The sequence below is a fragment of the Rhea pennata genome, chromosome 2 (genome assembly GCF_028389875.1).
Source record: "Rhea pennata isolate bPtePen1 chromosome 2, bPtePen1.pri, whole genome shotgun sequence".
In the NCBI taxonomy this organism is placed as follows: domain Eukaryota; kingdom Metazoa; phylum Chordata; class Aves; order Rheiformes; family Rheidae; genus Rhea; species Rhea pennata.
In genome coordinates this window covers 120,173,805-120,196,697 of record NC_084664.1, presented here as the reverse complement: position 1 = coordinate 120,196,697, position 22,893 = coordinate 120,173,805, and the positions used below count along the sequence as shown (strand labels likewise).

The 22,893-nt window shown below is 38.5% G+C and overlaps 1 protein-coding gene across 1 annotated transcript in view; it reads left to right on the top strand.

Moving 5' to 3' along the window:
• The window catches only part of STMN2 (stathmin 2), a 40,638-nt gene extending 18,388 nt beyond the window's left edge, over positions 1–22,250 (top strand). The window contains exons 2-5 of the mRNA XM_062568170.1: positions 7,541–7,636; positions 8,273–8,445; positions 18,470–18,661; positions 20,927–22,250. Coding sequence (XP_062424154.1) covers positions 7,541–7,636; positions 8,273–8,445; positions 18,470–18,661; positions 20,927–20,986 — 521 coding nt within the window. The 3' untranslated portion in view covers positions 20,987–22,250. The remainder of the gene's footprint in view (positions 1–7,540; positions 7,637–8,272; positions 8,446–18,469; positions 18,662–20,926) is intronic.
• The last annotated feature ends 643 nt before the right edge of the window (positions 22,251–22,893 follow it).

The window sequence follows — 22,893 nt, the reverse complement described above, 5'->3', positions numbered from 1 at the left end:
TGGCAAAATGTCCCTAAAATTTAAATGGATTCGAGGAATCTACAGAAACCCACAGACCTCCGTACATGCTTTAGGCTCCATTACAATCCCCACAGCTGGAACCTGACTACCAAAGATTTCCATGGTGGCATGGTGCAGTGACTCCACAAGGGAATGACTTAGAAGAGATAAGGTAGTGTCTGGCTTTGCTACTGTTACAGAGAAGTTTCTGCAAAGCTGGAAAAAGAGCAGATGCTTACCATGTTTTTCTTGTCTTGTTCTCTATTGTTTTCTTTTTTCCAACAGCATGTAATGTGGTGAGGCCATGAGGGCCCTGAGTGCACCAACAGGCTCTCAAAAGGCTCATTTCTGTATTCCTTCCACTGAGGAAGGAAATGTGTGTGTTCTCATGTCTGTAAATAGACAGTATGATGTGGCCCAGGACTCTTTAACAGTAACTAGGGCAAAGCATTTGCATCACTGCTTGTGCTGAATAACCATGAAAAGATATTTCTTTCATATTCAAAAAAAAAAAAATCTTCCATTAAAATTTAATTTTGATGGTGCAGTTGCATTAGCTCAACCAAAGAATCCCTTTAACTTATGTTGCACATGACCATAACAATCAGGGTTCAATGAATGAGTTTATAGTCTCGTACAATTCAGTGTGGTCTTAATAGGAAGCTGAAGGTTCAGCTCTGTCATTCCTTGTATCTTAAGGAATTTCTACAAAAATGCTCATGGAGTTCACTACCACCCTCCGATTTTATGAATAACACTGATGCAGGTTTTTAGAAGGCTTTCTCTTTGGAGAGAGTAAAATCGTAAATACTTCTGCTGAAACCTAGATAGCCTTACTGATCTCAGAACAATCATGAAAGTTACAGAAATGAATGCCAAAACTGAATTGCCACAAAGCAGGATAGATCTGTCCAGTTTCTTTCTTTCTCATTTTCTGAAATTATGTTAGAAAATGTTTCATAGTTTCTCTTCCTTGATCTCTGTTTCTTGTTCCTTTTTATCAAACTCACTTCTTTTGTGTTGTAGAGGCAGAAATACCACAAAATTGGAGGCCAAGGGGGAATGACACAAACCCTCTCTTCTCTTTATTAAAATGCTTTTTTATGATCAGTGTAATTTTAAAGAGCTGTTCATTACAGAATGGCCCCAGGTTAAGGTCTTGTGCCACCGATAGGTGAGCACTCTATGACATTAAGGAGGCAGATCTGTCCATCTTATCTCTTAACTGCCTTCACTTTGTGTCCATGAGCCATTAGTATCTGTTTTTTTCAGAGAAAACATAGAAGTACGTACATACATGAAGCTGTCCAACAGACTTGCTCACACAGGATACTTTGTAGAGCATTCAGATCACAGTCACAAAATCAGCTCTGCCTGTATGAGTCACCAAAATGAGACATCAGTCATGGCTGAGAGTAAGTGATGGATAATATGTACTCACCACGGGAGCTTTTGTTTTCACTCCCTCCTTCACTGGCGATTCCATAAGCCTGTAAACTTCCATAGGTTTTCTGACAATGCCAGAGGGTGCAGTGCCTGTCAGACAACCTACTTTATTTATCTTAGATATCTATGTTGGAATGGAATCGATCACTTCCTGGAGGCGCTTCTCTCTCCATTGACTAAAAAGAAAGCCTGTATGACAGCTGCAAACTGGTTGTCTTGAATTACGACCAGCACTAATTAGAGTGAATCTCAGCCTCATACATCTAAAGCACGTGCCTAAAGTTGAGTGATATGTAGAATCCTATTTCTCATGGCCCCTTTTGGGTTTTGCTTCCCACAATCCCATATAACTCTAGTTCACCACCTTATCAACATGCATCATACAGTTTTCTTCAAATACCTAGCCAGCTATAGACAAACTACACAGTCTTATTGCTGGAAATAAGTATTTGTCTGCCCCTTCTCATTCTGGCCGTGGCTGCAGCCTTCCTTACTTGTCGTTTCCAGTATTCACAGAGTGAGACTAGAAGCCATAATCTGGTTACTTGTGCTCTATTACAAAGATTTCACTGACAAAACAGTTTTTAAAAGGATTAAAAAATCAATGAAAATGCTTTTAAAAATTAGTGGAGATTAATCAGAATTGTATCTAAAAGACTGAGAAAAAGTCAAAATGTGATTTGAATGCAGGCCAGACCAATCTTTTTGTTGGTCTGAGTTGGACTACTTTTATTAGGAATCAATAACAGTTATGATCATATAGCTATTTTATTTGACAGAAAATAAAGCAGCACCTTATTGAAACAGATAACCAAAGGGGAAAAAAAGTACTGGCCAACAGATTGTGAGTTTTGGTATTCAAAAAATAACATGGCTTTTCATGACTAAAAGCATTGCATTAACAAACCATAAACTCTAGTACTTCAAAGGGAGTGTTAACAAAGTGATATTTGTAACAAACCACTTTGTCAATAACATCCCTGAGAAATCAATGTAAAGGAGGTTATAGCAGATCTTCTCTGTCTTCCATTTCATGTTTCATCTAATCTTATTTCTTACTCTGATGGTCTTTTCCAAATCAGGAAAAAAAAAAAAAAAAAAAAAAAAAAAGTGGGATTTCAGTTTGGTAACTAGAATTCAGCTTAGAAAGCTGACAAGGGAACATAGGGCTGAACTGTGATACGAATTCCACATTTTGACCATGGGCACTGTGACAGTTTCTGTTTCCCCTCCAGGTGAGCAAAACCTCGAGCAACTAGTTAGCTAGGAGCTAAAGGTGGGATTTAAAATGTCAAAAAACAATAATTTATTAATTGTGGACTGCATTCAGTAAGGCAAAAGGAATCAACAAATTTGCGTTCTTCAAATGTTAATTATAAGTAACATTTTTACATATCTCTCTGCTTTTGTTTATTAAAAATAGTCTTGATTATGAATAATGCTCTCTGCTGTGACACAGCAATCTGTGCTAACTGCGCTTTGCCAAGAAACAAAATGTGACCCAAATTGCTCGTGGCCCCTCAGTCAGGACAGATTTTCATGTTACAGTGCATTCTGTAAAAAATTCCTTATAGCTATTTGATAACATATGAAAGCAGACATGGTTCTTATACCAGTGTTTTCCCTAATCTCCATATTTATACCAGTAGTAAATAACTGGTTGCTGACTTTTATTAATAGCAGCTGTAGGACTCTTCCCTACCAGCTTCACTTAAAGGGCAAGAGAGCTGAAGGGGTAGAATTGGACTGGTTTTCTCGTTAATGGAGAAACGTGTGATGTATCTGAGGTCATTATTTGAGGTCAAAGAGGGATTTTGAAGAGAATCATTAATACTTCCTAACCCCTGCTTGGGTTCACACTGCAGAGTAGTCTCAGAGTGCGCTAACTTGTTTGCTTGAGAGAGAATGAAACTGGAGGATGTGCTCTAGTATTCATCTACTGTACTCCAACCACAAATACAGCGCACAGGACCAGATTAGTCTACAGAAAAGACTCATATAGTATATATAGCATGGACATTGAATCTTTAGAACTGTTTCCCTCCACAGATCCAATCCACTTATGTTTCACTGCTTGCAAATGCAGATGTGTAGCGTTGGTGCTCTTGAAAGCCTCCAGGAGATCTTACCTAGATCAGCAAGAGTCCACAAAGAAGGAGCATGGAAATGCTTATCCAAAGCAGGCAGTGGTGTCATAATGTCTAAACATAGCAATTAGAAACAATGACAGAATTTTCATAAAATGGCAAGATCAGCTTAAAACCATAATATTAAGGAGATACATTTGGGTGTCATTTAGAAACATTCATGCATTCATGAGTTTCAAACTGATCTGAGATTCTACTTCTCTGAGGCTATCAAAGCTTTTAAGGGCATTAGATAACGTTCCTAAGCTTTTCTGTGCAATCATGAATATGAGAAATTTAATTAAAAAAAAAAAGATGAGGTTCTGAAATAATCACAAAACTTAAGAATTTAAGAAGATCTGTAAATACCAGGATATTCACAGCAGAACTGCAGGAATTGCCAGTGTTAAAATTCCTTTTAGTTTTAGCAAAAATCTGTGTTCTGTTCCTGCTCGACTTTAAAGCATTTAATATATCTAAATATTTAAAACTTGTTATGTAGGACTGAGAAGATTCTCTTGCAGTCTTTTGTCAACATTGTTCTTTCCTGGTAATTTGCCTATCAAAGCTTTTGTATTATTATGATTAACATCATTTATTTTCCTTCATTTAACTTGCAGAGTTAATGCTGTGATACATACTCTGCATGACTGCACAAGGAGCTGTATAATTAGCAAGCCAGTCGTAACATATTTGGGAAATAAACTTTGTTGCAATCACTGATTCTTTTTACCAGTTTTTAAAAGCTCCACTATAAGAGACATCATTTTTGTGTCTGTTTTAAGCATGCACCAGGATCCTCTGCGTATTGCAAAGATGTAGTGTAGTTGGCCTTCTGGCCTAACAGTGATGCTTTTTTAATGTAAAAATGTTGCCTTCTGAGAAAGCATGCTTGCATGGTTGAAACTCTAGCTCCTTAGGCCTTCGGGAACCACAGTCCAGCTCCTTATTCAGCCATGAACTACCTATGTGACATTGGCCAGTCACTCTAATTAGACCACTCACTGTGAGTGTCTACTTAGTTGTGACTGGGTTAACAATACTGCTTCATTTTTATGTATGGCAGTTCAAGAAACAGCAGCTGAGCCGTTCAGGGCTCCTGCTGTGCAAGGCTGCTAAATATGCTGTTTATTGTCTAGTCAAGAGGGAGAAGTGATCACAACACTGATGCTGGACACCTGAGGAAGTCTGCAGGTCTTCAGTTCCCTTACAGCCCTCAGCACCTAATCCTCCAAATGGCAAAGTGGTATTTATCAACACCGCAGATAGACAGTATGTTACATACTCTCAATGTCTGCCTGAGGCAGAATAGGAATCCTTTCCTGTGCTTTGCCATATTATCCACATGCCGTTCGGTTTCCAGGGTTGCAGCAGCCTCCAGAACGTGCCGTGTGTATTCAAGCTAAGTTCTAACTGTGGTTGAAGGACTTTCTAGGGCAAATAGAGACTAAATCAATACCATGGAAAAAGAAAATGTGATGCTTGTAAAGCATGGAAAGTCATCTTAATTCTGTCAGTGTCCAGAATGAAATAGGACAACTATCGTGCTTTCAGTGCAGCTATTGTACTGACAGGAAAGACAGCAGAGCACGTTCCTGTCTTTCTCAAGCCATGTTTTGCAGATGACAAGCTGGAAGAACAAACACCTTTCTCTAATTGTTTTAGATGTTGTTAGAAAACAAGAAATATTCTATGTCAAACAAAGATAAAAAATAACAACAAAGGCAGGATTCCTAGGAACGTCTGTCCAAGTCTCTTTCTATAAAGATATTTCAAGGTTATGTTGTAGCAATAATTCAAGCTTTCAAGAATGTTTAGCTTTCAGCTTGTGACACCAATGGCCTTGTCCTTAACAGGAAACCAGAAGTCTATTTTCTGTATGTTCAGCAGTCTCTCAGGGAACATGCAGGTGCAGGTGTCTCTGGGTAGAGTCCTAAAACTCTCCGCCAGTGCACGAGGTTCCATATGTTCCCACTACACAACCTGACTGCTGAACAGGGTGCAATATGGTGGTGGGGGCAGCTGGTTGGAGAAGGCCTCCTCAAAGGACAGTCTGCACAACTGTGACTGTCTACTTGGAATTAAGTATGCGGTTAAGTGCTTTGTTGGCTAGGGGCCTAAATGAACAACACTATCTGGCAAATTTAAAGCAGGAAGCGCTTCCTTAATCATTTTAATTTCAGGAAATTTCTCAGAGGATTCTATTCACTAAGGAGTGAATCTGCTGAGGATTTTGTAGGACATGGATAAATACTCTTATAAATGTGATTGACAGGAAGATGGAAGGCATTGGTGACTGGCACATTTCTGATAAGTTTCTCTGAAATTATCTGAATGGCCATCAGATATTTTTGGTGCAAACTTTGTATCATGCTTTTCATGATACCAATATGTTTAACTATTAATAGGCATCAGTTTAATGTCATTTTTCTGTCCAGAGGATTTTTGAGTTATTCTGTGCAAGTTTGTACTTTTGTATCGAAAGAAGCACTTATCACTCCAAGCTTCCATGACAACCTCAGTTCACTGAAAGCAGTCTTGGTCTGAAATATTGGCTTCCACCAATGGTTTGTGTAAAAGACCGTACGTCTTTTGGGTGGATTATCTAGTGTCCCATGATTAGGACCTCCCCATGCAAAGCTTAATTAGCAGCATTAGAAATCTAGACCTGAACTGATGTATCATTCAAGTATCACTCAAATGCCATCACCTTGAACACCACCTAAAGGCTCTCAAGCCCTCATTACCCTCAGATCTTTCTGAGTAGGAAAAAAGTCAAAAGACAAAAGAGCAGGCATGAGAAAGGCTAAATAACAATTTCATGTGTATCTACAATTTTAAGATCAAAGGAGTGTCCTGATTTTCTTTCAGGAGTAACAAGGATTAATTTGGTCTAGTCTGTTAATTACAATGCTTTCAGGCGCAGTGGTGTTTTAAACCATGTTTTCACATGCTCTCAGCAAACTTGTATCTTCCTCTGTAGCTGTGATTTCAATAGTAGCAGGCATTTGTGTGTGCCAGGATGGTTTCTGGAGCAGTCCCAAATGTATACGGTTTATACAATGTGGTTAGTGGCTAGGGTATTGCACCAGGACTCAGGAGAGCAGATTCTAGTCTGGGATCTGTCATCAACTTGCCAAGCAACTTCCTGTTTTCCTAGTTATAAACTGGTATGATAGCAACTGTAAAGAGAGAATACAAAACATCGTATAACGGTTAGGTATTGGAATTGCCATTTCTAGACCAAGTCCTCCTCAGTCTATGGCTGGACTCTGTAGCCATTACTGCATTATAGACTAATAGTAAAGGTAAATCATAAGGGTATTTATTGTATCACATGGTATACACTAGAAATGAATATGGAAGTAAATTATTTTGGTCAGTAAGTGCAGAAAATAAAGATCTTTTTATCTCTAGTAGTTATGTATATTAAGCATATCATGCTAAGGATTTTATAAATTTATCCTCAGTTCTGGTTTTATTTTTAATTATCCAGATGACTTTTTCATTTGTAACGGATAACATTTATAGGATCAGCCTATGCTAGAACACATGGGCAGCATTTTGGAGCTCTTCGCAATTGCATTTGGATACGTCATAGAATTTAGAAGAGTTTCATTTCTCTCCATCTGCCAGAGACAATGGGGTCACGGCATTATTTCAATATTAAATACATTTCCCGGTAGTCAGATTCACTTTCTATAAAATAAGAAGGACTATGTATGTTAGAGCCAAGGCTGAAGTCATGTGGGAGATCAGAAGCAGTCTCCATAGTACTGAGAATCTCATATTTGTCAAATGATAAAGACTCTGTGTCTGGAAGAAGTAGTTGGAAGTAAATGTCCCAGAGAAATCTGCCAGGCAGATGATAGAGCAGATTTGCTGGTCACTAGCCAGTCATCTCAATTAGATGCTCACTAAGGAGAAGCAGGGAAAGCGAAGTGTGCTAACAAGGTCTATTGTTTCAGCTTACAAGGAAAAGATGAAGGAGCTGTCCATGCTCTCTCTGATCTGCTCCTGTTTTTACCCTGAACCTCGCAACATGAACATCTATAAGTATGATGGTGAGTAACTTTCATGGGTGATCATCTTCCAAGTCAGATAATGTACTCGCTCTGGGAAATGACTCAGTTCACTCGCCCAGTATCTAATGTTAGTTAGTCGATATTTCGCTGATTTAGCAATTCATTTGCTGTTTTTGGCTATTACCTTCTATTGACTGGGTATTACCCATGATGCTGGATATTTGTTGCTTATAACAGCTAACTGAATTGTTATAGCAAGCCCTCATATACTGAGTTGTACCTTTCTTAGTACCCTGAGAAATGCACCCCATATGAGAATTACAGCTCACATAATTCTCAGGGAAACCAAGAAAAGATGAAAGTATGCTTAAAGCATTAATCAGCTTGGCCATTTCTCTCAGGAGATGTGGAAAGACACAGAACCCCAATACATTTCCAAAATACTATAAATTTTTATGAGATTAAGATATATTTAAGCTGTTACAGATAAAATGGAATGTACCTCTCCTGGGAACAGTTTGCAGTCCATAATATGCCATTTCATTTAAACTGGCAAAGGCAGGAATGATAAATCTTTTGTCTACAATTCTGATCCTAAAATACTGTCTATGTTACTTCCGTCCTCGATACTACTGTAGTATTGAGGGGCTCACCATTTCTCACCTTACTGTGCAGACATGGAAGTTAAACAAATCAACAAACGTGCCTCTGGCCAGGCCTTCGAACTGATCCTAAAGCCACCATCTCCGGTCTCAGAAGCACCGCGAACTTTAGCCTCTCCAAAGAAGAAAGAACTCTCTCTTGAGGAGATCCAGAAAAAGCTGGAAGCTGCAGAGGAAAGGAGAAAGGTATGTTTTCTTACAAAAAAGTTCATAATTAGTGCACACAGTAACAGCCATGTTTCCTATCTGTTGGTATGTTTTCCATTGCAATCACTGGCTCATAGAGTGCCTGAATGGGGAAAAAAAAAAAGTTGAAAGAAACAAATTAATTGTTTTTTTTCCCAGCAATTTGCAAGCAAGCCTGTCTTGTTTTCATGTTTGGGAATATGAGTCATAAAATAGAAATAGCTTTGGACAGGAAGCCCAAGGGAGTTCAAATACACATGCTCACTCTGTGGGTGTGAGGGTTGTGTTCAGACCACCTATAGTGGTTGCTGAAAATCATTGCAACTGTTCTGGTATCTAAGTTTAACAGTGGGATATGGGCTTCAAAGCCTGGGGTCAAGGCTGCCAGATGCTGATTCTTCGTGGTGTCCATGGAAATCAGTCACAACGTGTAGGCAGCTATAACGTCCGCTTTGTGCAATATGGAGAGCCAGCCCTGAATACAGAGTGCTCTGGGCCGTTCACCACGCTCCGGAATGAGGATGCAAGCAAGGCACAGCTGCTAAGGGAGGCCCTTCTAGCAGGCAGTCTGAATAGTCCTGAAAGTCGGCTTTGTAAGGTTATCTACAGAGTAAGTCTTCTTTATGACCTTACTCACATTTCATAATTTGTAAGCTTTTCACATAGAGCCTGGAAGGGTTGTTAGACCTTCTTCACAACCGTGTTAACTCTACAAATGCAGGGTGCATGCAGTCAGAAGTCCACACTAGCTATCTGGCTTTCACAATGATTGATGTGTTGAAGAGGTCTTACTTTGTACTCCTGCCAAACATTCTCTAGCACAGATTTTTATTTGTTCTCAGTTAGAACTAGCTCAGATTGCTTTGTGGGCTTTGATTTTTTTGAGGATTTTTTTTTCAGAAGTTAGAAGAAGAAATTGCAGATCATATAAGTCAGAGGATGTCATGCAAAGCTGACAGGAACTCACCATTTCCAGCTTAATTTTTTTAATCTGAAATTGGTGCTGTTCTGTATGCGGCAATATTTGATGGTATGTCACACCATTTGAGGGAAGTCATGGTGAGCTGCAGTGGCCACAGAAAACCCTAGACATGGTAATCCATTGTGCTATTTAACCCATTTTTCCTTGTGCTGTAGCATAAAGGTAAAGCAGGGAAGCCCTTTCTGTGGCATTTAACTAATGTTATTCTGTGACAAATGTACCCCTCAGTTAAATTACTGTGAGATACCCCTTTCACCAGCTCACAGAGACCCCAGTGGAAGTTATCCGAAAGTAAAACAAGTTTAGGTATCTCTGAGCCTTTAGTTTATGTCTTGAACATTACAATTTGTTATTAAAACCGACATTTATAGAATCTTTTCCAGATATGGGCAAAAATGTCTAGAGAAGTTCAGGTACAACAGCTATACCACAGATACCTCATGAAACAACTCCTAACATAAAAAAGCTCTCCGTTCTCCTCTTGCTGCTGTCAGGCCGGATTAGCAGGTCACTTCCAAGAGTGTCAATGGAGTAATTACACTGCTGTGTGGGGATACACAGTCCACTGAAACTGGTAGATCTGCACTACTGACATTTGCCAAAAACCTGAGCTATATTTTTAACTTTCAGTGAAACCTTACTATTCTGAAACTCACTAATTAGAACAAATCGTTCAGCATAACACTGAAGTGTTGTCATGTTTGCTATTCCTGCTGCCTTGCCTATGCAATGATTTGTTTTTCTAATTTATAAATATTAACACCATTGCTTCTTTCAGTTTTACTTTTATATGTTCATTTTAGTAAAAGAACTTGACCGTACATGAAAAGAATATACGTTTACCCTAGTATCTATCCAGCAATATGAGCTTTCATGTGTCCAAATGATGATATGCCCCAAAGACTGTGAAGAACCTCTGTCCTGAGGACAAATATTTAAGTAAAGAAATGGAGACAGAATGAAATGGTAGCAATTAAGAAGACTAGTATTATGCATATATTTAGTAGGAAATGTGAACTGTATGTCCTAGAAGTTTCATTTTATTGATTTAATTTCATTCATTATTGTTTGTTTTTTCCTAAAGGAAAAATCATTAATGGTAATCAGTGATAACAATACAGACACCTGCCATTTCTCCCACTTCATACTATATTCATTTTGAATGAACGTATACCTAACTAATTAAGTTATTTTGATAGATAAGATCCTCCACATCATCACTGCAGCAGACATTGTTAGGAAAGGAACAGAGAACAAAGCAGAAAACCTCATTACATCACCCATAAAATCCCTGGTGTTCCCATATCCCAAGTATTGCCTTGAGGTTTTGGTCTGAAAGACTATAGTGCAGAGAAAGGTTAAAAAAAAAAAGCAATCAGAGGAATAGAACTCTATAAGAGGATAAATTAAAGAGTCCACTACTCTTCAGTGGAAAGAGACAATAGATGGAAAATAAAACAGAAGTCTATAGAGCCCTGAATGGTAATGCCAAGAGGAAAAGGAACAATTACATTCTGGTTCACACCATCCAGTCAGGAAGGAACACTCAATGAAATTGTCAGATGGCAAGTTTATAAAACTTTGCATTAATTGTTTAATCAAGGTGTTGGATTTGCTGTCACAGAATGTTTAGAGGATACTACAATATTAATTATTTCATAAAGAGAATGGCAAAATTCATGGAATATGACCTTGTAGAAAATGGTAATACGGATGCAACCTCTGGCTCAGAAAATATATTACCTGCTTACAGTTGAAAATTAAGAAGATATACCAAGTGAAGTGCCGGGCAGATTTGCACAACTTCATCTGCCCTTTCCCTAAGCATCTTCCACTTCCTGCAGCTGGGCAAACCAGGTGTATCTTTCCTGAGATCTAGCATGGATTGCAGTTGTTATCATGCTTTTCTATCTATGCACCACACCTATCAGGCATAACCATTCTACATCATGTCCCTCCAGCAGTTCTAATTAAAACCAAGTATAACGAATGGATGAGAATTGCCATTTTTGAAAAAAATACTAATTGATTTCACATTGGCTCTGCTAATTAGTGTTCATTAATAAAATTTCAAATTTCTATGAGAAAATCTATGCCAACACATGCACTCACACAATACATAGCAGTCTCCTATTTACTCTATTTTCTGCTTATCGTTCCTGTTTATTTCCTCCTACACTTTTGCAGTGTGCCTTCCATTTGTCCCCCTTTTTCTTACCTCTCTTAGCAGTCCCTGTGACCTCGTACTCTTGGATCAAACTGAATGCAAGGGAGTTTTTTTCTTTTGCACCACATAGTAAGACCCATTTTGGCTAGATATAGATTTACCCTTTCCATTTATAGAATCCTATTTACAGTATGTAATTATTATCCCATTATTTTTTAGGCATATGTGTGCTATATTTTCATACCTTGGTAGGTAATCAGAAAGATCTTCTCATCCTTCCCAGTTAGGAAATGAGAGCACAGTGACACTGTAAGCAGCAGAAGTTTATTCAAGAATATTTAACATTTATCAATTTCTGCCCACCAGCCCTGAATATTTAGCTATTACACTGGATTCATAGACTTCAAAAGTCCTACATTGAATTATATATCTTTATTGCCTTTATTCAACTTATTAGCATGAAAATGAAACTCCAAAGGGATGCACATTTCTCTAGTTTTTGGATTATGGGAGAGAACCTATATGTAATTAAATCCTCTTAACAGCTTTGTATTTGGATGAAATTTAATCAGGCTAGTCCCTAGTGCTTAGCACTACCAAGAATGCCGAAGAACGACCATATTTTTTAAATTTTCATGCTGTTGGTTATACGATTACAGCAACATGAGCTTTTAATGCCATTGTTATTAAATGCTGTGAGATGCTCCCACCCTGCCGCCCAGCCTGTGCAAGCTCACTTGGCTACCCAGGGTGGTCAGCTCGCCTGGGGCAGTCTCGCTGTCTGCCAGCACCATGGCCACACTCGCCGGTGGCCTCGGCACCAAACTCAGTCCCCCTCCATGCCTGCTTTCCTGCCTGGCAGGAGACACTTGTCAGTACTCTTGCCCCTACTGCATGGAGAAGTGTAACAGGGAAACAAAGTGTAATAAAAACTAAATAAGAGAAAATAACACCTAAATTTGAGGAAAACTTTGGCTCCAGAATCTTTTTGGGGAATGCATCTCAACAGTGGGGTTGCTAAATTAACTGCTGAACTCAGTTCAGGCAGTTATGAATTTAGAGCAGCTGACACAGCATGAAGCCAACCAGAATTAAATGACACCCCCTCAGTATTTGTACTAAAGATTTTATTTTTAAAATTATTCTAAAAACAGAAAAATTCACAATGACCTTTGCAAGTCCACTGTGCTTTAAATTGAAACAATTCATGATCCAGAGCTTAGAAAATAATGAAAGTTTAAATATTCGCTGTTAGGGCAAATCCCCCAAGACAGCTTAGTCAACTGGACTGTGCATGAAATATTTGCATATACTGGACATAAAATATTCCCTTCCCCAGAGGACTACGAAGCTATGTGCTTCCACCTTATTCCCACTATCTCTTTCAATTCTTTTCAAATTTGTAAGTGAGCAGGCCAGGCTGGGAGGACAGGCACTGTCCAAGAGATTTGCCTCCTTTCTTGCCCACCTACTAATCTTTCTTTCTATTGTTAGTTTTTGGCCATGCTTGAGCAGAGAGAAAGTACAAAATGAAGTGCGGCTGCTTTATGAAAAGATCCCAGTGAGTCTTGTGAAATCAGCTTCAGAACCATGTATTTCTACCTCATTTTTATTTGCACCAGTGTTTCTATATATTATACTTTGACTCTAATATTGACAAGTTAATCAAAACTGCAAGGCACTTGGCAATTTCTTGTGCAAAAAGCAGAAGGCTGTTGGATATGTGCCCTCAGAAAAAAAGTTTATCACCTGCTGGGAGAGGGGAGCAGAGAAAACATACCCCTGCCTTGCTGTCAATGAACCATCCCAGTACAGTGGGATGTATTGACTTTTCAAACTGCTTCATATCGAAAAATTCCTCCTGAGCAAGTAGGGAGCATCAGGTAGATGGCTCAGGTGATACCTGCTGCATCAGCCCAACATACCCTGTTCACCCCAATGAGTCAAAACCTTGAGAGCTGCAATTTTGTGCTGTCTTGGGAAGAGAAAGGGGCTGATCAAAGGGAGTTTTCTTGTTTCTCGTTACGGACAACCTGCTTATTTTTTGACTCTTCTTGCATTCTTAGTAGGCCTGACCAAAAGCTCCTTCTGAAATAAAGATCTTGAAATAAGGATTATCATCAAAGTTCAATCACAATTTTGGGCTGCTGCTATCACTAGAAATTTTGCCACTGGTTTCAACAGAACTAGGATTTCAACCTCAGCTTTTGCTTGCAGACACCTCTGGCTCTCCTGATGAAAGACCATTTCACTCCCTTGCTTTGTAAACCTGTGGAGCAGGAGCATCCCCCTCTTTTTCTTATCTGCCATTGCTTTGGCAGAGGAACTGTCTTTCAGTATATATATGCATATATATACTGCATATATGTCCTGGGACAATGAGTACTCACATCAGCCAGAGTAGGGTCTAATGTAATATAAAAAAATAGTACACTCCAGTGAGCAACAAGATATGGTAATAAAGAGATTTGAGGATGCCTGTGCCATGAGTGAGGTCTAACTTGACTCTGTTCCTTTGCTTTTTTGTGTGTGGGGGGAGAAACCCTCGACTCCTTCCCCCTAAAAATATCGTTGCTTCAACTCACCATTTCCTTCTGATTAATACCTAGGCTTTACCTTGGCATTTACACTACAATAGAAGCCTTTAATCCTGTCTTCACAGTCTGGGCCATTAATAGTATCTTTTAAATACACAATACACGGAGGCATATCAGAGTTAACACAGCTTCTGCTGACTGTTTTAATTTAAAAAAATCCAGCGAATGAATGAATATTGTGTTATGAAAGTGGAGTTCTGATAACTAGATAGTGTACCTCATACATCCTAATAGCTAAGATAGTCAGGCAAATGCATTCAAGCAGAAATCCCTAGTTTAAAAGCAATTGCCTGAGCCGACTTCTTGCTTTAAGACTAATCTGTTAATTTTATCTCTGCATAGATGATTTCAATATTTGGGTGTATAAGTCAAAGCAAAATAGATAAATATGAGAAAATAAGAACACCTATTACTCAGAGAAGTAGGATTTTCTTCCTGTGAGTAATACTTAAAAAGTAAATATTGTATCTCCAAAGCCCATTTCCGTAGATAATTTTGCTCATAAAGTGAGCTGTCTGCATCTATATCTGGCCAGCTAATCATGAGACATAGATTTTCTTTTGAAGCAAGCATCTCTGAAAAGGAGGTGGGGGGACACATAATCCTTTAGAAATATGAGATGAAAGTCATAAGGTGTTTGTCTGCATTAGCCATCTTTGTAGAATATTATTACATTTATGGGAGCAAAAGTATCTATATCAGGAATGCCTAACAATATTTTTATTCCTCTGCATTAAGCATAGGAGATTGCAACGGCTGCTGCATTATTATGCCCTTAAGAAGTTATTCCTCATTGAGTATTGTTTTCTCCTTGCTTCTCTCTTTCCTTCTTATTAATATTTTTATCTTTCATGCTATTTCCAGCTTTTTTCACTAATTTTCTCAGAATTACGAACTTCTTTTGGTTGAAAATTAATAGCTATACAAGAAGTATTTATCATAAGCCATTTACAAGTGTATTAGAAATGGATTGTCAAGAAGCTGAGAATGTGATTTCCAGCAATTTCGACAATACAATGTTGGGAATAAACCTGGGAACAAAATCTTCCCACTTATGTTAGAATCCCATTCCTACTTATTTTGGAATCCCATGTCAAGACTGTGGGAGTCCAAACTCAGCAGCTAAAAGCCAACACAAGCAACAAAGCGAGGCTTTTACACTCTGAATCAGGGGTCATTCATTTTAGCTATTTCTGAATGTGGAATAGACTTTGAACAGACAGGGTGGCCAGGATCTTTTGCCAAATGTGTCTGAAATGGATAATCATTCCACAATCCAGAATAAAAACATATCAACTCTATTCCAGAAATGTCAGGAGGGGACTGCAAAAATGATCTGAGCACAAGGGAAACGGGCAGACACAGCTGGTGTACAATGGCACTAGAGGAGTTTAGAGCACCAGTTTAAATGAGATTCTACCTCCCTTTCTTTTTCTCTCTCTCTATTTTGCGCCAGTCCTGGGTGCCTTGAACATTTTAATTGAGGAAAAGGAACACATTTTAAGGCATACCATAAAAGAAAATCACATTAGGGGTATGCAGTCAATTCCTGAGGCTCGGTTTAGCTTTTGTTCAAACTCTTACTAGTGCCAAAGCAATTTGCATTCAATAAATACTGAATTACAGTATGAAGATTTTCTTCATTAGTGGCCAAATCAGTTTGAATGTGCTGTCTCCAAAGGCAGCCTCTAGAACTGTGTATACTGTGATAGAGGACTCTGTATTTTCGCCATTCTCCTGGATTTATACTAATAAAAAGTAGTCCAAAAGGCAAAGAGCTTGAATGGAAGAAAACAGATCCAGAGAAACGAGCAAGTGCCCTGAAGTCCCAATGACATTTTGATACTCCCAATGTTCTCTTCCAAAGTACTACTTATAAGCACAATGCAAACCTTATTTTGCATTAAGGCATCTCCATTGGTCCTGGATATGCTCTGCAAATAGAAATGCTTTATTTTATAACAAATTATATGTATTTTAAAATGTCATGAAATATTAGGCTCTCAGAATAACAGGTCACTTCTGAAAACTTTCATGAGAAAGGACATTACAATTAGTATCTTTTCTATTCAAACTCCCAACAGGAAAAGAAATATATCTTTAGATTATCAAAGTTACTTTGGGATCCTTTAAGCAAGGAGTTCCCAAAATTCATATCAACAACCAAATTTTAATGATCGTAAGTTTTCCAAAAGTGGATGCAAAATTGCCATTGAAGAGTAAATTAATTAAATATAAAATGCAGAATTGTGGGAAGATCTTCTCAAGCGCAGGTCAAGCTGAGCCACCCTTGTTGAATCAAAAAGGGTTAAACAGGCTGAAGATGTTCAAATTTGTTATTTTTATATTGTACACAAAATCTTTCAAAATAATTTTTTTCCATTCTGAAGTAGGCCAATATTTAAAGAAATGTTAAAGGCTAAATATCTGAAATCAAATACTTTGCTCAAAAATAAGTCATTTTATTATGAACGTAATTATTTAAATTAATGATAGTTCAGTTTAATTTATGGGGATTTTATGATTTTTGAATTAGTCTATGAAATTCCTTCTTTGCCCAGTTCTCTTTGGCTTTGGCTCATTCTGCTCCCTTTCCCCACCAGTGAAGCTCCCCCTCCTCTTGGCTGTGCTCATCTGGGGACTTTCTGTTCTCATTTGCAATAATCCTTTGGCCTGCACAACATTTATTTTGTATGACACAAAGAACTGAAAAAAAAAAAAAAAAAAAAAAAAAAAAACCTCGCTTTGTTCCTATTCAGCATGTTCTATAGTGGGAGGAAAAACAAGGAGGAGCCTTTGTTAGGTACCAACCAATTTAGCAAATGCTCTAGGGATCATAGATAGAGAAATGCTGTGAGCTCTTAACTGGAACCAGACCAGAGATAACAGCAAATAAAGTACATGGCCAAGATTTGCAAAAGAAGCTTTCCCCTCTAATTTCAAGCAAGCCATTATAGCCTTTCAAAGCAACATGTATTTTTCTCTAGTGCCTTGCCGCAAGGTACTCTGCCTGGTCTTTGCAGCCTTTATTATTAATCTGCTTAACTTGCCTTGTTAGTGCGTTTGGTTTTGTGTGTCTCTTACTTTTGCTAAAATGTTTGTCTTCTCCTCATAGCAGGATTTCACTCATATAAAGGAATTGCAGGCTTTTTACTGCATTTGAAACCTCTCAGAGGGATGTTAAAGATTCATTACTGCAAATCATAATTATTGGTTAAAACCCTTAATTTAGGCCTTAAACTAATTAATTTTTACAGAGAACAATAGCAACAATGTGTTGTGATCTGCACTGAAATATGCACATAGCCTCCCAGTGCCATATTTCATTCCTCATTTTCTGTTTTGTTTCTCATGCTGCCTCTGATTTATTTTATCCAAAGCTTACCATGTTTTTTATCACTTCTAAATAACCCTCCTGAAACATATTATCTTTTTGACTAGACTTGCCTGGAGAATGGGCTCAACACTGCAAGCTCTTTGGCTTCTCTCCGAGAATTAGTGGTTTCATTTTAGTAATTTGATTTGAAATAAATAACAAGGCTTATGCTTCTGAATAATGAGTTTAGAAAGAAGAATAACGCAGTATTGTGCATAAGCTGCAAGCGTTTAATTCCTACATGCTGTTTTCATCTTCCTTGCAAAATGTAAGCTTTTAAGTAAAAATTGCGGGGAGGTTATATTTTTTATAGAATAAAACCCCTTTTCCCTTTGTAATCAGTGAGGTGAAGCCAAACAGAAGTATCATGGAAAGAAAACATTGTCTGAACTGCTTGTGTTTAGCTTTCATAGTTGTAGATGTCAAAGCCTCTACTTACTATTTAATCACTTACTTTTAAGGATAGTCCAACCTCGGCAAAAATGCACATCTCTTTTTCTAAAATCTCCTTTTTAGCACCATACATAGCTTCAGCCCTTAATCCCTTATCACTACGAATAAAAACGCTCATGGCGAAAAGATTGCAGCTCGCACTTAGAGCAGTTAAGTGAGGCATCAAAATGCAGTTACACATGGTAGCTTGTTAATGGAGGTGCTCCAGCCACTTTGCGGCCGCTGCCTAAGGCGAATGTCCCACATTTGGGCAGAGCCTCTAAGCCTCTGTTATTGAAACTAATCTTGTTTAAACACAGAAGTGATTTTTCCAAGCAATGTGCATAATAACAAAAAAGCAGACTTCATACAGGTTCTAAATTGAGTGAAATGCTGCCCTTTGGGGGGTTTTGCTCCACATGAGTGTTTTGAAAGACACTCATTTCAGCCACCTGACTTGCTCTTTCCAGTCCCAGGAGGCCCAGGTGCTGAAACATCTGGCAGAGAAGCGGGAACATGAGCGAGAAGTGCTTCAAAAGGCTTTGGAGGAGAACAACAACTTCAGCAAAATGGCAGAGGAAAAGCTGATACTGAAAATGGAACAGATCAAAGAAAATCGTGAAGCTAATTTAGCTGCTCTTATTGAACGTCTCCAAGAAAAGGTAACTGCACCATCCTCCTCATCTTAGATTAGATTTTAAAAAAGAAGACTTTCCTTTTCCTTAAGAAAGGAATGTCTAACCAATATTGTGCAGAGACGTGGTGAGGTAGCTCTTCTCACAGTTGTTAAAGGGATTTTAGCAAATCAGAGACCCTTTCTTATACATCTTCTGTAAGTCATGTAACTAAAAGAGAGTAAGTTCTCTTTTGGAGACGTTTGGTGCAGCAAGAAGACTTCCCATTAGGAAACAGGTAAATCCCAGACACCATGATGCAGACCTGAGTGTGCTCTTCCCCAAGTAACCTTTCCAACCAAGAGAAGGAAACCTGGGGATAAAGATTTAACAGTGATAACATTTTTTAATCGTTCCTGCAGGAATGGTTACTTGTTCCTGTCAACAACGAACTGTCTAATATACTAGCAAATAGACATAGAAATTTTCTCACTTTCAGTGAAAATAAATGTCCTTTTGAGATCTTTTCAGTAAGCCCCTGTCCTTCTTCAGTGCAGACACTGAAGTGTTTCAGAGAGGCAGAAAAAACGAGTGTTTTCCAAAGGATGATGTTACTAGTGAATACTCAACCTGGATAATTCTTGAGCTTGAGAACTATGCCTAGATTAGTTGACATTTTTTGCATTAGATTATTTGTGGGCATTTATCCCAAAGCTTATGAAAACAAAGAAAAAAGCCAATTAGTCATCCCTGAGGTACTAAAAGGAAATGGGAAGGACAGCTGGAGCATCTCTGTGTACTAGATTAATGCTAACAACATTAAGACTGTTACGCCCTTTTCCTCTGAAATGTGATGGTATGCCTTTGCATGAAATCCACTGAATGCTTCTGAGCAGAGATGACAATCACATATTTCGGAACCTTTGTATAGACCAGAAATTGGTAATTGTGTGGCTACTATTTGCACAAACACAAAAGCCAATCCTGCAAATGCAGGAAAAGATGAAGCGAGATATCTAAGTCTAAGTCTTCAAAAATGATCCATACATGTGGATGCCCCAGGTTTTGGTGTCTAGAGCACCCAGTATGGAAGTAATTTCTATATATTGCAGTTAACAGGAGCTCTGAGGAACAAGACATTTAGAAAGTCTGGAGCTCAGAATTATGGATCATATAAGAAAATGTGATCTACAGATTCAACTGATGCAGTAAGCTGTCTTGGCCTGTGATCCACAGTCCAACTCAGGCAATGAAAAGATTCCTATTGATTTTAATGAAATTTTGACCAATTCCCATAAGAGACCCTCTAATGTATATAAATACTTAGAAAGGATCTTACATTGAAGTCTGCTAGGATGGATATTTGCTTTTATAGTCACCCTGTAATGTTTGTTATTGGGTTGTCGGTGGCAGGGATGGTTTCAGGGATCAGACACAAGGGAGGTGAAAGTCTGATAGGCTGACAGTTGAAAAGGACTGGCTGAAAACTAAAACCACTAAAATTCAAGAGCCTCCAGAAATAATAAAGTTTTGTAAACACCATGAGTAGAACTCTCCTAAGTTTATTTGACAGCTGTTGTTCCTGATCATAGGCCCATTTCTACAGAAGTATCGTAATATACAGTGGCTCAAATAAGTCTGAAATAATTATGAACTGTTTCTGTAAAAGGGAAGACAACATGGCTAAAGGCGAACAGAAGAGCTTAGCACTGAAGTGTGCTAACAGTTCTCCTACTACTTCAGAGCTGGAGAAAGCATCAAGAGGACAGCTAACTTCATCATTTGATCTAAGGGAACATTTGAGATGCTCAGATTGACCAGTCTGGGTGGAAATAAATTCTGCAACCTTTAATTACGGCTCCTAAAAGCTGCAGATAGCATAATAACTCTCATTCCTTCTGCATACAGTGTGCAAGCAAGGAACTCAAGCCCATTCATCCTTCTCTATATTTGATTTTTTGGTAACATTTACAAAGTCAAAAAGAAATGTGGGTATATGGTACATTTTATGTAGCAAACATCAGCTTTCAGTGTGGGCCCTTACAAGGAAACTCTTTCAGGTGCCGAGGACCCAATGTAAGGCCAATATGAAATCTGTGCTCTGGAGCATAAGCATGGTGTAAGCACACAGCATGCCTTGGGATAGCCTGGTGGATGCCACCGCTCCTGAGTTGCAGTCCATAAATATGGTTGTGCTGTGAAACCAGTTTTTCACAGATGTGAAATGCACAGCCTAAAAAGGGTGATCAGGAGCCTCCCTGGGAGCACAGAATGAGAAAAAAAAATGATTTTTGCCTTCTCGATGTTTTCCAGGAGAGGCATGCCGCAGAGGTCCGTAGAAACAAGGAGCTCCAGGTGGAACTGTCTGGCTGAAAACAGCAATGGAGGATGTGACCCATCCCCACCATTAGTAAACTCCCCCTGCCTATATTATTATGGATCATGCGATATCAGTATGGGAAATGTATGACATGGTTTAAAAAAAATCAAGAACTCAATAAAAAACTTTAAAAAAGAAACAAAAATAAAAACAAAAAAATGCGGTCTCTTTGCAGAATGATTTGCTTGATGTTTAAAAAACTTGGATCTTATTTTGTAAATACTTACATTTTTGTTAAAAAATACAAGTATTGCATTATGCAAGTTATTTCATAATCTTACATGTCCTGTAACAGGCTTCTAATGTCTATTTCCACTCAGCTGACTTTGCTGGGTCGGTTCATTTGAAGCACCTCATGTCTATCTCCATTCCCTGCGACTCTCATTCCAACCCACCGATGAGGTCAGTAGTAGTTCTATGGTGCTAGAGACCAGCCATTGCCTAATAACCTAGAGCGCTTTGCCATCAGTAAGCTTTGTTAAAGCAGTAGCTAGGTGACAGGTATTGTGACTTCACATTCAGCCGTCCAAGACAAAAGGCTCTTAAAATGCAGTTTCTTCAAATGCAATTTGCCCTACAGGTTTCTGTAGCGTGCTGTATAATGGAGGTTAAATTACTGCGTACAATACTTGTTGCTTTCGAGATGAGTGGCAGCAAATACTGCTTTGCAACAGACAGGAAAGTAAGTGATAAGTTGGTTTAAGGTCAGTTTAAGAGGAACATTGTAAACATCAAGCTATGACAAATTCTAAGTTATAGAAATGCTAAATGTAAAGTGAGCTTAATTTTCCACTTGAAAATCTGTTGATGGAGCAAATAATAGCATCAAGTGGCTTTACCTGTAGATGTCATGATCTGTGATACTCATCTGATACTACCATATTACGTGTATAATGGTACAAAAAGCTACTGAATGTTTCACCTGAAACCTGTGAGCCAGCTGTTACATTTTTTTGACACTGCTGACTTCCCTTTGACATGACTTTTACTCTTCAGTGTTAGCCAACCCTACCTAGTGACAGACATCTAGAGCTAAGAGGGCTGAAGCAGCAGGAATGACTAGACAGGGTGCTTGTGCCAAGTACAATATCACCAAACCTAAGACACCATCCCCAAAATAGCTGCAGTTTTGAAGTTGTCCCTACCCCCCTGGAGGTTGCTGCCTGCATATTCTACTGTTCATTAGTGCTATTTTCCTGTATGTCATTGTGAGCAAGCTGTGATTAATAAAGAATTGGGGTTCTGTGAACTGAAAAAGGGCTTGTCTGTTCTCTCGCTCCATTACTTCTCTGACATGTGCCCATTTGAAGAGAAAACATACTGTAATCATAAAAGCATGGAAATGAGACTTCTGTAAAATCTACTAATATGTCATGCTTATTTCCCTGCTAATACAGGACTGACTCCACAATGTGTTTTCCAGTGCTAAGACTCAGTTTCTATTTTTAAAGGTTACCATACAATCTTAGCCTATAAATGTTACCTCTAGCCCAGAGTATATTAAAAAAGAACTAGCCACACATATGTACACTCCTCAATCCTGATGCAACTTATCCTGAAAGCAAAGGAATTGGGGGAAAGAAACCTAGTAACATAGCCCCGGGCACAAACATCATAGCTGCAGCAAGATTATGGCTGTCAATACACTAATTTTCAGGGTAAAATGTATTCATTTATAGGATTTATTGAAAAACATAAAATTGCTATGGAAACTGTTGAGCTGCAGCCCTGAGATATGAAGTTGGAGCTGACCCCATTTAGAACTAGAGGGGTGATCCAGAATTGCTTCTAAGGTTCATTTTCTGATTTAAACTAATGAAAATGGAGTCACTTGCTCTTTCAGAGACATGGGCCAAAAGGTCCAGCTCTTCAGCATACAGTTTCTAACCCATACAACTTA